Source organism: Balaenoptera borealis (assembly GCF_965194805.1).
Source record: "Balaenoptera borealis genome assembly, chromosome: 6".
Lineage (NCBI taxonomy): Eukaryota > Metazoa > Chordata > Mammalia > Artiodactyla > Balaenopteridae > Balaenoptera > Balaenoptera borealis.
The window spans coordinates 126,111,623-126,128,132 of record NC_138863.1 but is presented as its reverse complement, the minus strand read 5'-3'; the positions used below and the strand labels follow the sequence as shown (position 1 = coordinate 126,128,132).

Sequence of the window (16,510 nt, the reverse complement as noted above, 5' to 3'; positions counted from 1 at the left end):
AAATAAGGATCATACACCATGATCAAGTGAAATATATTCTAGGGATGAAAGGATGATTCAACATCCCCACATCAATCAACGTGATACACCACATTTAAAAAATGAATGATAAAAACCACATGATCATCTCAGTAGATGCAGAAAAACCATTTGAGAAGATTCAACACCCATTTATGATATAAACTCTCAGTGAAGTGGGCATAGAAGGGACATACCTCAATGTAATAAGGGCCACATACAACAAATCCACAGCTAACATCATACTCAATGGTGAAAAACTGAAAGCTACCACTCTAAGATCAGGAACAAGACAAGGATGCCCACTCTCGCCACTCATTTTCAACACAGTATTTAAAGTCCTAGCCAGAGCAATGAGGTAAGAAAAAGAAATAAAACACACCCAAATTGGAAAGAAGTAAAACTGTTACTATTTGCAGATGACATGATTTTATGTGCAGAAAACCCTAAAGACTCCACCAAAAAATTATTGGAAGTAATAAACAAATACAATAAAGTTGCAAGATATAAAATCAATATACAAAAATCTGTTGCATTTCTATACGCTAGGCAGAAAGAGAAATTAAGAAAACAATCCCATTTATAATCACGATAAATTTAACCAGAGAGGTGAAAGGCGTACCCTGAAACCTGTAAGAAAGACTGTTGAAAGAAACCAAAGAAGACACAAATAAATGGAAAGATATTTCATGCTCATGGATTGGAAAATTTAACATTGTTAAAATGTCCATATTAAGGGACTTCCTTGGCAGTCCAGTGGTTAGCACTCTGCACTTTCAGAGCTGTGGACCCTGGTTCAATCACTGGTTGGAGAACAAAGATCCTGCAAGCCATGCCTCATGGCCAAGAAAAAAATAAATAAAGCCAATTAAACACACACACACACACACACACACACACACACACACACACACACAACAACAACAACAAAAGGGATTTCCCTGGCGGTCCAGTGGCCAAGACTCCACACTCCCACTGCAAGGGGTGCGGATTCGATCCCTGGTCAGGGATCCCCCATCGTGCATGGTGCAGCCAAAAATAAATAAACAAAATGTCCATATTACCTAAGACAATTTACATTACAGATTCAATGTAATCCCTATCAAAATACCAAGGACATTTTTCACAGAAGTAGAACAAAAATTCTGAAATTTATACAGAAACAGAAAAGATCCTGAATAACCAAAACAATCCTGAGAAAAAGAACAAAGCTGGAGGTATCATATTTCCTGACTTCAAACTATATTACAAAGCCATACTAATCCAAACAGCATGGTATTGGCAGGAAAACAGATACATAGATCAATGGAACAGAATGAGAGCCTAGAAATAAAACCAAACATATATGGACAATTTATGACAAAGGAGCAAAGAACATACAATGGAGAAATGATATCTCTTCAATAAATGGCATTGGGAAAACCGGACAGCCACATGCAAAAAAAAAAAAAAAAAAAAAAAGAAACTAGACCACTACCCCACACCATACACAAAAATTAACTCAAAATGAATTTAAAAACTTTAATGTAAGACCTGAAACCATAAAAGTCCAAGAAAAAAAAGGCAGTATCCTCTCTGACATCCATCTTAGCAATATCTTTCTAGATATGTCTCTTCAGGCAAGGAAAACAAAAGCATAAATAAACAGATGTAATTATATCAACTGAAAAAAGCTTCTGCACAGCAAAGAAAACCATCAATAAAATGAAAAGACAACCTACCCAATGAGAGAATATATTTGCAAATAATATACCCAATAAGAGGTTAACGTGCAAAATATATAAAGATCTCATATAGCTCAAGAACAACAACAACAAAAACAACCTGATTAAAAAATGGGCAGAGGACCTGAATAGACATTTTTTCAAAGAAGACATACAGATGGCCAACAGGCACATGAAAGGTGTTCAACATCACTACTCATCTTGGAAATGCAAATCAAAACCACATGAGATATCACCTCACGCTTGCCAAAATGACTATTATCAAAAACACAGACAATAACAAATGTTGGTAAGTATGTGGAGAAAAGAGAATCCTCTTGCACTGTTGGAATGTAAATTGGTACAGCCACTATGGAAAACAGTATGGAGATTCCTCAAAAAAAATTAAGAATAGAATACGATCCAGTAATTCCACTTCTGGTTATTTATCCAAAGAAAGTGAAAACACTAATCCAAAAAATTATATGCACTCCTATGTTCATCATAGCATTGTTTACAATAGCCAAGATACAGAAACAACCCAAGTGTCCATCAACAGGTGAATGGATAAAGAAGATGTGAGATATACATACACACACACAAACACACATACACACAATAGAACACTTCTCAGTCATAAAAAGAAGATGAAATCTTGCCATCTGTGACAACATGGATGGACCTTGAGGGTATTATGCTAGTGAAATAAGTCAGACAGAGAAGGACAAATACCATAGGATTTCACTTACACGTGGAATATAAAAAACTAATAAACAAACAAGATAAATGAACAAACCAAATCAAACAAAAACAAACATGTAACAAAGTGGTGGATACTGGGGGTGGGGAAATGAGTAAACGGGATCAACTGTACAGTGATGAATGGAAACTAAATTTTTGGTGGTGGGCAAGCTGTAGGGGATACAGAAGTAGAAATATAATGTTATACACATGAAACATATAATGTTACAAATCAATGTTACCATAATAAAATTATATTAAGTTAAAATAAGTGGAAGGAAGGAAGGAAACAAAAACAAACTGAATGACTAGAAAAACAAAAAAGTGAAAGGCTAAAAAACAACTGGTGTTGAATTGGGTGTGGGTAAGACTTGAGAGGGAGATTATAAAATCTAGGATTCTGTACTCAGATAAAAGAGAAAGTATAAACAATGCATTATCAGTATGGTTTCTAATGAAATGATGGCTCAGATCTCAAACAGATGAACCAAAGGCCTTGTCCTTCATTCAAAAACATGAAAAAAAGCTGGTAAATAAATACACTTTTTTATTGTTTTAAATTGTTTCAGAAATGTATTTTGATTCCTTGCCTTAACATTTGTTTTCAATAAACTGACCACCTTGTTCCTGCTTACAATAAAGGTCCTTCACTCTATTTAATGTCTCACTATTATCTTTAAATAAAGATTTTAAAATATTTCCCTATATCCTTATTATGAGACTTTGCCATTCTGTTTATTACATTTCCTATTGCATTTCCATCTTTAGCTTAAACAATTAAATACATGACACACATTAGGCACACACATCATACCTGACAAGCATACATCACATACTTCCAACAGATTTTATCCAGAACATATATCACTCAAGTACTACCAATGCATTATAAAGTGAAATTATTTTTCAATTGAGTAGTTAATAGGCCAGCTAAGAATCAACGATATCGTCACAGAATTGAAATATAAACTATATTTGCAGAGACAGAAAAGTGACCAAGTTTCTAAATTTTTGAATGCTAAGTACCTAAATATTTCACCATCACCACCTTTATTAACAGTAACCCCCAATAATAAGGAGAGATAAGGAAAGTATAGTGGTGCAGTCAAACGAGAAGTGCCAGAGAATGTTTACCTTCCGATTCTGATCGTAAGCAGAGTCAATCCCCAAAATGCTATTCACTTCCACATATGGGTATTTCTTCTCCAGGGCACTGACCACATGTTCAACTTTAACTGTTTCTCCAGTCCTTACTTTGTTATATATCTGAAGAAAGAAAAACCAGGTAACCAACTACACTTTCACATGTAAATTTTGGAGTATTTATTACAAAAGATTTCAGAATGTAGAGGAAAAATGAAAACAATAGCTAATTCTCTTAAAAAGAGCAAATGGGCCATATTAGCAATTCTCCCTTTTCCATATACTTCCTTACGCCTTCTTAGGTTAGAAACTACATATTCTTAAAATGACTCAATCAGTTCATATTCACATTAAGTCCCAAACGCAAAAATGTGTTAATTTTTTAAAAATCCGAATACTTATAGATAATCCTTGAAATAAGAACTCATGTCCATGAAGTTTAAGGGGAAAAAAAAGTTTCCAACTACGTATGGCATAATCCTTGTTTTTAAAAGGCAGACGTCAGACAACAACAAAACTGTGTCTGTACACGTCCAGTTAAGCGTCTGGAAGGCTGCAAGCTTTTAACAGTGGCTGCCTGGAAGGGGCAGGATTAAGGCGGGGCAGAGCCAGATTTGTTAATCAACACACTTTAATATTATTTTTTAAAAGTTTTAATAATGAACATAATTTCTTTTTACTTTTGCAACTAAAAATAAAGAAAAAGAAATGAAAACTCTTTATCCTTTCCTTCGTCGACACAGCTGTGAGGGGAAAGAACTTTAAAAAGCAGACTTAAGAACCCTTACTATCCTCAGCAGCGTCACTGGAACGTACCTCACCCCGCAGAGGCTGCTGCTAGCTCAGGTCCCGCCACCATCTCTCGCAGAGCCCACAGCGACAGCTCACCGACTGGCACCCTGCCGCTTTCTCTGCCCTTCACCACATCCACCTCCATACACGCATCACGATGAGGTTCTAACTGGAGTTTACCTCTGTGCTCTGGACACCTATTACCCAGCCTAATGGCCTCAATGAGCACTGAGGTTCCCCTCTCCACTCTGCTCTCACAATACTCTGCTCAAGTCACACTAACAACTTGGAGTCACTACCTCTGATTTGCAGCCACTGTTCAACTGACTCCTGTTCTCCCTCCTACGCTCAGCTGGGACGACCTCCCGCTCCACAGAAATGCCCGTGGCCAGCCCTAGTGGAGTGAGGGCCTACTGCTGCTGTAGCCAGCGGTGCTTCCCGCACTGTACCAGATCACCTGTGTGGAGGCGTCCCCCACTAGACTGTAACGTGTTTGAGGACGGGGGAAAATCTTACGCTTCTTTGTATCCCTAGCAGCTGGTACGGGCCTGGCAAAGGGTGCATCTTTAATACAAGCTGGCCAAATAAATAAATGACATTTCAATTAATAAAAAATGCCCCTGACTGAATCTCTAAACAGTAAACATAACAAGCATAATAAACAGCAGGCTGAAATCATGTTTATGGGTAAAATAAAAGTCGTGAAAATAACTGCTTTAAAGATATGTTTTTCACCAATTAACACTAATCTGTAAGCAAAAGAACTATTACTGGTAAACTTTTTATACTCAAAAATAGAAAAAAAAAAAAAAACAAGGAGAGTTCTCTGTTTGAACTTGAGCAAGTATCTTAAAATATATATATAAAAATCAGGGTATTTCACAGTTTCCAGTTAAAATGGAGAAAACAGATAATAAGAATTTTATGACTTGAATATTAAACTGATTCCTAACAAAAATATCATGACGGTCTTAAAAGGGAAGAAAGCAAAGTTTTTTTAAACAAGTAGAGAATATCACATTTACCTAAAGGCATTAATCAGTGATTTCAAATCGCCAAAAGGCAGAAAACTAAGATACATTAATGTATTAGTAGTATCCAAGGAATCTTAGCTGAAATCACAACAATCTATTATTAACATTAGTGTATCAGTAAAGGCAACTCCGGAAATACAAAATGCATAAAGTTTGTGTGACTAATTTACCTTTTTCTCTTTCCAGAAATATAGAATCTCCTTACCACACACTGTTTCTTAGAGTAAGTTAGATTTTTAAAAATTATTTGCCATTTTGAACAAAAACATACGTGTGTCAGAGTTTGGAAGGCATGATAATCATCCACTTCTTGGGCAACATAATTATACGCTCTCAGAATAGCCACTCCAGCATCCTGCATCCCATCAACATCTTCAGAGTCATCAACCACAAAGATTAAACCAAGTCTGGGGGAGAAAGGGAAGGGCAAAAAGAAGAAAAAGAAACATCTCGAAGAATGCAACCAGTTACAAAAGGAAAGGCATCCTCTCTTGAAAAACACAGTTCACACCATACTCTAACATGGTTGGCAAAGGCATTCATCACCTGCAGAATAAAAAAGCAGGTTCCCAAAGGTGGCTTAGACTTTTTAACTATTAAAGCAAGCTGTTTCAATATCATGAAATGAGGCCATTACTGACGTTTAAGGCATTGCCATAGTTTTAGATGGAGATTTTGTTCTGTTTTTAAATAAAAATTAGGGGAAGTGAAAATTCTCAGAATGTGAAAACATATAGAAGGGGGCGGGTGGATTTTGAGATTTCATACCAGCAATATGGGCATCATAGGTAAATGGAAAGCATAAAAATATTTACTACTGTCCTTAGGCAAAAAGCTACACCCAAAGTTAAAGTTTATTACATTTTAAAACTTAAAGGAATAAACCACAAAGAGCTACCATTACACATCTACAGACTGGCCAAAAAAACTTGCACTGGCCATTACACAGGCCGCTAGCCTCCATCTTAGAGCAAAAGCAATGAAAAAAAGGACAGTCTTTAACTCAAATGGATCACAGACATAAACGTAAAACACAAAGTTGTAAAATTCCTAGAAAAAAACACAGGATAAAGTTAGGTGATCCTGGGTTTGGCAACAACTTCTTAGATCTAACACCAAAAGCACAACCCACAACAAAAAGAACTGATAAGCTGGACTTCATTTAAATTAAGAATTTCTGTTCTGCAAAAGAAACTGTTAAGAGAAGGAAGACAAGCCAAGATGAGCAGAAAATCTGTGCAAAACACATACTTGATAAAGGACCGATATGCAAAATATGCTAAGAACTCTTAAAACTGACAATCAAAAAAAAAAAAAAAAAACCAGTTAAAAATGGGCAAAAGATCTAAACAGGCACCTCACCGAACAAGGCATACAGCTGGCAAATAAGCACGTTAAAAGATGCTCAAAATCATATGTCATTAGGAAATTTCAAATTAAAACCATAATGAGATACCGCCATACACCTATGAGAATGGCTAAAATCCAAAATACTGACAACACCAAACTCTGGAGAGGATGGGGAGCTATAGGCACCCTCTTTCATTGCTGGTGAGAATGTACAACAGTACAACCACTTGGAACACAGTGTGGCAGTTTCTCAAAAAACTAAACACATTTTTACCATAAGATAAAGTAATCACACTTAGCAGTATTTACTCAAATGTGCTGAAAACTTATATCCATACAAAAACCTGCATACAAATGTTTGTAGCAGCTTTACTCATAACTGCCCTAATCTGGAAGCAACCAAGATGTTGTTAACAAGTGAATGAATTAAAAAAACTATAGGACATCCATATAATGGAATATTATTCAGTGATAAAAAGAAATGAGGTTATTAAGCCACAAAAAGACATGGACAAAGCTTAAAAGCATACTGTACTGCTAAGTGAAAGAAGTCAATCTGAAAATGTTACATACATCATGATTCTGGAAAAGACAAAAACTATGGAGACAGTAACAAGATCAGTTGTTGCCAGGAGCTGGGAGAGAGGGAGGGAGAGAGGGAGGGACAAACAGGTGGAGCACAGGGCATTTTTAGGGCAGTGAAGCTAAGCTATATGATACTATAATGGTGGAAACATGTCGTTATACGTTTGTCAAAATCCACAAAATGTACAGCACAAACAATGAACCCTAATGTAAACTATGGACTTTAGTTAATAATAATGTAGCAATACCAGTTAATCAGCATTGCTCTAAAAAAATACAAAGTCTATTAATTTTTTTTAAAAAGTGCAGCCTAAACATATATGATAAACATATATCAAACATCACGCTCTCAGGAGGTATGTGTAGAATTTGTGTATGCATGGATGAGGTAGTTGAGAGGGCTTGCTTTTAGATTAAAAATTGTCTTTGTCTTTTTAAAACCCGTCTTATGACAGAAATCAAATGAGTAAGCGCCAGGCAGAAATGACCTAAATATTATTCTTATGAAAATAAAAATAAGGTCTAGAACCTAATTATCTCCTCACAAAGTACTTCCCTTTCCCAAGTATTCAATTTTTGAAAAGGGCAACAGAGCTGTTCTGTTAGCTAAGCCCCCAAATCCAGACTTCTGTTTCTCCCAGGACCAGTCCCTCACCAAGTACCAGCAGGGAAGCTCTCAGATTTGTCCCCTCCTCTCCTCGGTCCCTGCCAACAACTCCGTGTACCACAGCAACTCATACAAAGGAAAACAACCGCTGGTCTGCCTTGGTCTTTCCACCCACTGTTCACAACATGCCTGTGAGTTAAGTGCCTTCCTCTCACCTACCTTTGCAATCTGAGGAGCCCATGCCCTCTTCCTGTCCCTCAGTGCGATGCAGTAGATCTTTACCTAATGCCCACTGTGTACCATGAGCCAACTGCTTCTGTGTTCTTCTATTCCCGTTTCATCAAGACAGAGCTCTGGCTGTGATCCTCCACCTAACCATGCGGTATTCATGTTTACATTAAAAATTTCATTCAACTCAAAATCTCTGCTTTTCCATCAATGAAAACTCGCCATTTTCTTCAAAGTCTATCTTAAATCCAACTTTGCCATGAAACCTTTGTCCTTCCCAAATATCTGTCTATAATCTTCTTTTTCCCTGAAATTCTAAAGCACTTAGAACTAGTAAGGACATAACCTAGCACTTGATTGAATATCTTACTGAAAGTAGGCACAGTATTTTTTCCAAGAGGGTAGAAATGTGGCTTATGTTCCACTCAGCATTTAGCTCAGCGCTGAGTATGGAACACACAAGACCATTTGTTAGCTAAAGAGCTCTCTTCTTCTTTATTTTCATGTTTTCTAAGAATTCAAATTTTATCAACATGTAAAATTACCACATACTATTCAGAATGTGGGAAAATCTTAATCCTTATACGTAAAACCTTCAAACATTGTTCTGAAAAGGAACAGTGGAAACCCCAGCCATTTAAGTACCCCATTGGCAGATTTGGTAACACAAGTGAAATAAATGTGTCTGTTTGCATCTATAAAAAGCTGTGTATACATTTAGTCCTTGACAGTCTGACAAAAGTTCTTGGCAAAGCTCCTTATCTCTGCTGAAGGTAGGCTTTGTGATGTGAACACTTACTTAGGAAAATTCCCTAAGCAAGCTGAGATCACATGCTATTTTTACACAGGCTATTTATTAATAACTCAATGACGGTAAGATTCTATTCATTGAGAATCAAATTCTCTCCCCCAAAAGATACCGGCTTCATACTGAGCAAAAGATAAAACTGCCCTTAACGATCCCCACGATTAATTATCCTACAATTCAGTAACACCAGACTTGTTAAGAATGACAAACAAAACCTCAGCTAAATGAGATATACCATCATATCGATAACGGTGTTACCTTAGTGGTATATGATTACTGAGGAACATCTCAGCTGTGTTAACCAACTCTGCCGTGCTCTCATGAGCAGGGTCAACTATGAAAACCTGTAGGGGAAGGGAAAGGAAAACATGAAACGACCTTTATTCAAATGTCACTGGGCCAATAAAAATGTGCTTTGTGACCACCTAGAGGGGTGGGATATGGAGGGTGGGAGGGAGGGAGATGCAAGAGGGAAGAGATATGGGAACATATGTATATGTATAACTGATTCACTTTGTTATAAAGCAGAAACTAACACACCATTGTAAAGCAATTATACTCCAATAAAGATGTTAAAAAAAATTTTTAAATGCCTTAGTCTTTACACTTGAAGGCCACCTTTTTCCAGCTACTTTTGAACCACATAAAAAAGGAGTTATACAAAGAGCAGTTACCCTCCCTCTGTCTTCAAAGAATGTGGTACTGAAAGGCTAAGTGATTTTCTCATGATCTTACGCTAACAGCATGGGAATTGTATCCAGATGGCTAATACATATTCTTCACTACACCCAACAAAACCCAAATTTTATTAACTCTCCCACCTTAGAAAATGGAGATTAGCTTCCTGTGTATTCATTTCGAAGGATCTCTGAATTAAGAATTCATTTAGAACCCAATTTTTAGACCACAACAGTAGCTATTATGTATTAAGTTTTCATGATGTACTTTAAAAAATAATAATTATCCCATTTAATCTCATTTAATCAAATAAAGTTCTCATTTAATAAAGTTTAATAAATTATCTCATATGGTAAGAGTAAAAGAGATTGAAATTTTGACTGGGAAGGAAAAAAGTGGTTTCAAGAGTGAGGAAAGTATAGAGGATCGTTTCCCTTGAAAGTTCTGAGGAAGCCAACCTTGGCCATAACCTGTCCCACCTCTTTAGGAACTACATGAGGTAAAAGAAAGACATGAGAGGGGAAAAGAGCGTCAACTAAAAACCCTCTTCCTCTATCTCTCTAAAGCAGTGGAATAAGGATTAAAAAGCAGGAGCTGACGAAGACTTACTTAAGGGAATAAATTGAACTATTAAATTTTAGGGATTAAGATATTCAAGAAAAACGGTAATAATACATTCATCTTCTGAGTAAAAAAAGAACTATCTTAAAACTCAACACAGTCTAAACCGTGAGGTTAAGGATGAGGAGCATTTCCTTATACACTGACATTTCACAGCCCTACAAACAATCAGTACACTTCCCAACCCTTTCAGTTTGAATATGGAGCTAGAAAAAGAGCGTATCTAGTGGTGGTGGTGGGGAGAAGCAGCTAGTAAAGGAGAGAAGTGAACATTCTAGATATGACAGAAAGGAGGGGAGAAGGCAAGGGAGAAACAGAGATCACAGCCCAGCAATAAGGAGTTTTACTTACCATGTTGTGCAAGTTTTTCCTGATCTGTCGGATAACACCAGGAAAAGTGGGGCGAAGCAACTCCTGTAGACTAGAAGGCCATGAATTATATCTGCTATCAACCTCCAGGTTGTTGATCCACTACAAATAAAAACCACAATATTGTGCATACACTTTAGTCACCGCTAGTGAAATTTGCAGAAATAACAATAAGACTTTAAATTATTTCAAGAAGAATCACATGGGAAAGACCATTTTTGAAAATATAAAGATCAAGTAGAAAAACGAGTGACTAAAACACAAGCCACAGAATAGGAGAAGGTATTTGCAACCTACGAAATCGATAAAGGACTAGTGTCAAGAATATCTATACAAATCTAATATATCAATTTAAAAAAGGCAAGCAACATATGAGAAATGGAAATGAGTCAAGAATATAAATAAGAAATTTACAGAGGAAATTTAAATGGGCAATTAACACAAGGAAAAATGTACACCTTCACTAGTAATCCAAGAAATATAAACTAAAAGCACAATGAAATTTCACACTAACTAAACTGCAAAAAAAAAAATTTTAAGTTTGTCAATATCCATGAATAGGCAAAAATATAGAACAATGGGAATTCTCACCCAATTCTGGTGTCTGGGAACAGTCACTTTAGAGAAGATGACCTAATAAAGTCGAAGCCTTTATTACTACCCTACCACTAAGTACTACAGCTCTAGGTGTCTACCCCAAATATATTCTCACATGTATGCACGAAGAGAGAGGTACAAAAAGAGCCGTAACCGTACTGCTTATAACAGCAAAAGATTAGAAACAACTAAATATCCATAAAAAAGGAACGGATAAATAGTATATAATATTTGTACAAAAAGAGCAGGGTGGGAAAGTATGTGTATATTACCTTGCTCATGTAAATAGAGTATTTCTGGAAGGATATACAACGAATTGACAATGCTTGTTGCTTCCAGGGAGAAAAACTGGACAGCTGGGTGAAGAGTTTTGTCACTACACACTCTTTTGTATGTCTTAAATTCTAAACTGTGAATTTATAAAAGATATTTTTAAAAATAAGTAAAATATAAAACATGATGTGATAAACTAGATCTATATGTATCAACCTACATAAGCCTTGAAAAAATTATTGAGTAATAAAAAAAATTGATGAAGGATACTGATATGGCATTTTTCAAAATTTTAAAACATACAATAGGGAAGAAAATGATCAAGTAAGGGACAGGAGGGATACACGCCCACTTCAGAAGAGGAATTACCTGCAGGGAGGAGAGGCGTGGAACTGGGAAGAGATATAAAGAGGGCTTTGACTGAAACATTTTTTTCTTCCAAGAAAACATGAAATGATTAAATGTTAGCATTTATTAAGTATGGCGATGGGTCCTATGATTGCTAATTATGTTAGTCTCCTTACTCTTCATAATGAAAAAATTTTTAACAGAAAAAAAATGACATAACAGTATTCATCAAAATAACAGTTACACCACCAAGTGAGAAGTCAAGTAGTGAACATCTACATTCTATATTATTCCCCTTTCCAAAAAATTTCCCTAAAATCGGTGCAGGACAGACACCAAGAAAAGGGGACTGGAGAGCTGAGGGTGCCAGGCACGTCTCCATCACCGACCTCACTTTCTCCACAACTGCCCGAGACAGCTCTGCTCCCCCTAGTCTCTTCACAGACGAGGAGACAAAGGCCCAGCGACATCACAGAGCGATATTAATCTACATAAATCCTTCAATATAAAATATCAAAGTCCTGTTAAAGGAGGTTGGTAGCTACAAACTGATATTTTTAAACAAAATCACACAAGACTTGTGTGCAACTGAGAATATACAAACTAAACACTTTCCCAAGAGATGCTCAGCCGAATTCCTAAAGAGGTACAAAAGTGGAAAAATCACGGTCTTAACCACAGCAAACCTAATAGCTCAACTTTCTGGAGCATTTAAGAGCCTACTTTATTATATACACATAGCCCCATATAAGCAGTTGTTGTAAATCTTTGATGCCGACAAAAGAGATAATAGGAATAACTTACCTCTGCTAAAAGACAAACGCGAAAACCATAATAAAATACTTGGCCAGGCCACTCCCTGGACACGCTCACGGAATACCTACCGAAATAGCAGGGCTCCTGATGTCTACGGCATAGTCGGCCTCAGAGGGCTGGATGTTCAGTTTCAAAACATTATGCAGAGAAAGGCCTTCTATTCCCAATCTATGCAGACCCTCCATCACCCGAGCTTCACTCCTCAATATATCAAACAGACTGAAAAAGAACAAATAGGTATTTAGGAGAAAGGGCTTTAAAAAAAAAATTCTCACCATGAGAAAAATATATCAGTTCAAACTCAATGCCCTATCAAACGAGTTGAGAAATCAAAAGAGGGAGCTCTTCCCTTGCTTCCTTTTGTCCAAATATGCAGAACCAAGTAGGGAGGAGTTGCTTCTTGGCTGATGTTTACTTATACTTATCAACATATACACTGTGTATAGAAATTATCTCTAAGTATAAACACACAATTTGAGGATGAAATAATCCTAAATGTGGATTTTACATTGCATGTTTTTAAAAACACTAAAGTAATCTCCCTGTGATATTTCTTACAACTGCACATGAATCTAAAATTATCTGAAAATAGTTTATTAAAAAAACACCAAAAAATATACTAAATAATATATGTTTAATATATGTTTCAATATCAGCATCAATTCCCACAGGTACACACACATATGATCACAGAAAACCCTCTGGAGGAATTCACACCCAACTTAAGAGGTTTTCTGGGTAAGGAAGAAGAAATAAGAAGACGCTGCATTATTTAAAACTGTTTACAATAAGCAAGTACACAGTTTGCAATACTCTGGAAAATTAAAGAGATTTTTTTTAATAAAAAATAAAAGGGCAATTTTTAATGTGTCCTTTACTAATTTTTTACTAGCTCTGAAAGCAGTATATGGACATAAAAGCTCAATTAACATAATGTGAAAAGTATCTTACTGTGGAAACTGCTTCTTTTAAAGCATTAACCAACCACAGCTTTTGTTTTCACTATTATGAAGCCACAGTATCAACTGTGTCAATTTTAATATCAAAGATAAAATCAGAATTCTACCTGACTGTCTTCTGCACCCAACCCCTCCAAAGTTCATAAGGAAAATTTAAGAGCAATTTAGTCCTAAACCACATTTTAACAAAACAAAAAGGTATCAAATAATATATGTAAGACAGATCACCTTCTGAGACACCAGAGGCCGCATTTTGCATAAACCTACTTCATACTGTTCTCAGAAACAAAAGAACCTGCTCTCTTCTGTTTCTATGGTTAACAGGAAAACTAAGGCTCTAAAAGGGCACCCTCAAAAGACACCTGGGCCTTAAATGTCCAAGGCATCAGATGTACATTATGATAAAAAATGGCCAAGTATCCTCCTGCCCATCCCAGCCAGAGCATGGGCCTACCTAAGTGCACGCACTGGGCCTGATAAGTCGTCAGGCTTTGCAACCTGTCACATCAAGGAGGAACAACAGTCTGGACATGTCATAAGGAGCCACACATTATAAAAACTTTTCAGGGTGAAAAATATTATCCATACCTGAATATATCCTGCGTCTCTAAATCAATATGAAGTCCATTGATGAACAGTGCTGAATCTCCAGGCTGTAATCCTAAAGTTCCCTTGAAATACTGAAATATTAAAAACTTATTAAGGAGCAGAAAGAGAATATTTAACAAAAATTTCCAAGTTTCTGGTTTTATTATATGTACAAATGTTGACAATGATTAATACAACTGTTTCCTACAATACTGGGGATAGGGAGGGTGTTAAATAAGCCAAGCACAGAGAGTTACTTTTCAGCTGCCCTTCCCTGTCTGTGATGCCAGCCAAGGTTGTGCTAGCAGTCACTGACAGCTGGGCCTTCTGGATGAAGTCCAGGGATCCGATTTAAAAGGGTTTCAGGGCTTCCCTGGTGGCGCAGTGGTTGAGAGTCTGCCTGCCAATGCAGGGGACACGGGTTCGAGCCCTGGTCTGGGAGGATCCCACATGCCACGGAGCAACTGGGCCCGTGAGCCACAACTACTGAGCCTGTGCGTCTGGAGCCTGTGCTCCGCAACAAGAGAGGCCGCGACAGTGAGAGGCCCGCACACCGCGATGAAGAGTGGCCCCCGCTCGCCGCAATTAGAGAAAGCCCTCGCACAGAAACGAAGACCCAACACAGCCAAAAATAATCAATTTTTAAAAATAAATAAATAAAAAATAAAAGGGTTTCAAAACCCCACACCTCCCTTAAGCTTTCAAACTAAGGCACGCCAAGAAACTTTGAGTTGCTGAGCTAAGGACAGCACCTACGTACACCCGAGCTCTCCAAGACCACCTCCACGAGGCCCTCCAGCTGCTGCTCTCTGACGCAGTGGAACGCATGTGACCGTGCAGCCCCTTCAGCCCTCAGACCCGCTTGATCCACTGGTCTTTGATGCCATATCATACACAGCTTCTGTTGGCTTATATACTTTCCAATCAATTCCTCTTTCTCTCCAAGGAAACTGGAAGGGTTGATCATATATTCAACACCACACAGCAGAGAAGGGAAGAAACGTATCAGATACTAGGGACAGAACATGGATCCCTTAGCTCTCCCAGGGCTGGGGGAGAGAGGCAGGGATCGCTGAGCTCCCTTCACTCCCCCTCACTCAGTGGACAGAGAGAAATGAACTCTAAGATCTAGGACTGCATGGGAAAAACACAAAACAATGCAGAAGCCACGGCTTTTGCGTCTCTGCCCTGCCAGGATAAAATGGCAAGGAAGTTAAGGGGATAATAGAAATTTGCATCAATGAGAATCAGCAATTTCTTACAAGGGAAAGAAAAACTCCACGTCCACTCATTCCCAGGCTGCGAATACAGCACCCTGTGACTGTGGGAAAGACTGACTGGGAACTACGTGAAAGGAAACACAACAGAGGATGGGGATCCCATTCTGAAAACAGGGGACTGCACGGAAGTTACCAAATGCTCTGCCCTACTGGGCTTCTACAACTCTGGCAGCCAGACCTCACGCTCCCGGCAGAAGATCGGAAGATCCTTTTCGGGATACTAAACAGCTCAAGAGGAAAGGTTTAAAGATTCTGTCACTGGAGTTCCCTGGGAAACAGCCATACCACCACAGCTTACAGTCACAAAGACGCATCCTTCGGGCTTTCAATCAGTTTTTTATTGCCTCACTCTCTAATATGAGCAGTTAGCGAGAGATCACCAGACATCTAAGGAAAGCCTCTAACATTAAACACAAGAGATCAAGACAAAAAGAAAGGCAACTTAAGAGGGAACAGACTATGCAGAGAAAAGAAAACACATACATGAACCATCGATATCTTCAGAAGGATAAGACAACACCATAACAAGGAAGAATTCAAGAATAACCCTTGTAAATTAAAAATCTGACAACTAAAGAAAGAAATCTCAACAAGTTGTCTGAAAATCCTTCCCAGAAAGTTTAAAAATAAAAGATAAAAGAACTGGAAAACAGGAAATAAAAGATTTTTAATCAGGCCAAACTAGTCAAGGAGATATAACATCTTAAGAATAAATAGGAATTCTAGGAAAACAGAAAAGACAAACCAAAAAGAAGAAATGCAAAGAAATATGTCCAGAAAATTTCCCAATACTAAAGGAAAGGATTTTCCAGATTTAAAGGGCCCACTAACCACCCAAGAGTACAAAGACTTTTTAAAAAGGCATTATCACTATGGAATTTCAGATTACTAGGGTCAAGGAAAAGACCCAACATGATTCCAGAAAGAAAAACCAGGTCTCATACAAAGGCTTCAGACTTCTCAAAAGCCATA

At 37.5% G+C, this 16,510-nt stretch overlaps 1 protein-coding gene across 3 annotated transcripts in view; it reads right to left on the bottom strand.

Annotated features, from left to right (window-relative positions):
- The window catches only part of UGGT1 (UDP-glucose glycoprotein glucosyltransferase 1), a 120,174-nt gene that overhangs the window by 76,583 nt on the left and 27,081 nt on the right, over window positions 1–16,510 (bottom strand). For all 3 annotated transcript variants that reach the window (XM_082396610.1, XM_082396611.1, XM_082396612.1), the window contains exons 12-17: window positions 14,259–14,350; window positions 12,780–12,930; window positions 10,660–10,779; window positions 9,268–9,353; window positions 5,703–5,838; window positions 3,597–3,728 (exon numbers count right to left, since the gene is read on the bottom strand). In XM_082396610.1, coding sequence (XP_082252736.1) covers window positions 3,597–3,728; window positions 5,703–5,838; window positions 9,268–9,353; window positions 10,660–10,779; window positions 12,780–12,930; window positions 14,259–14,350 — 717 coding nt within the window. The remainder of the gene's footprint in view (window positions 1–3,596; window positions 3,729–5,702; window positions 5,839–9,267; window positions 9,354–10,659; window positions 10,780–12,779; window positions 12,931–14,258; window positions 14,351–16,510) is intronic.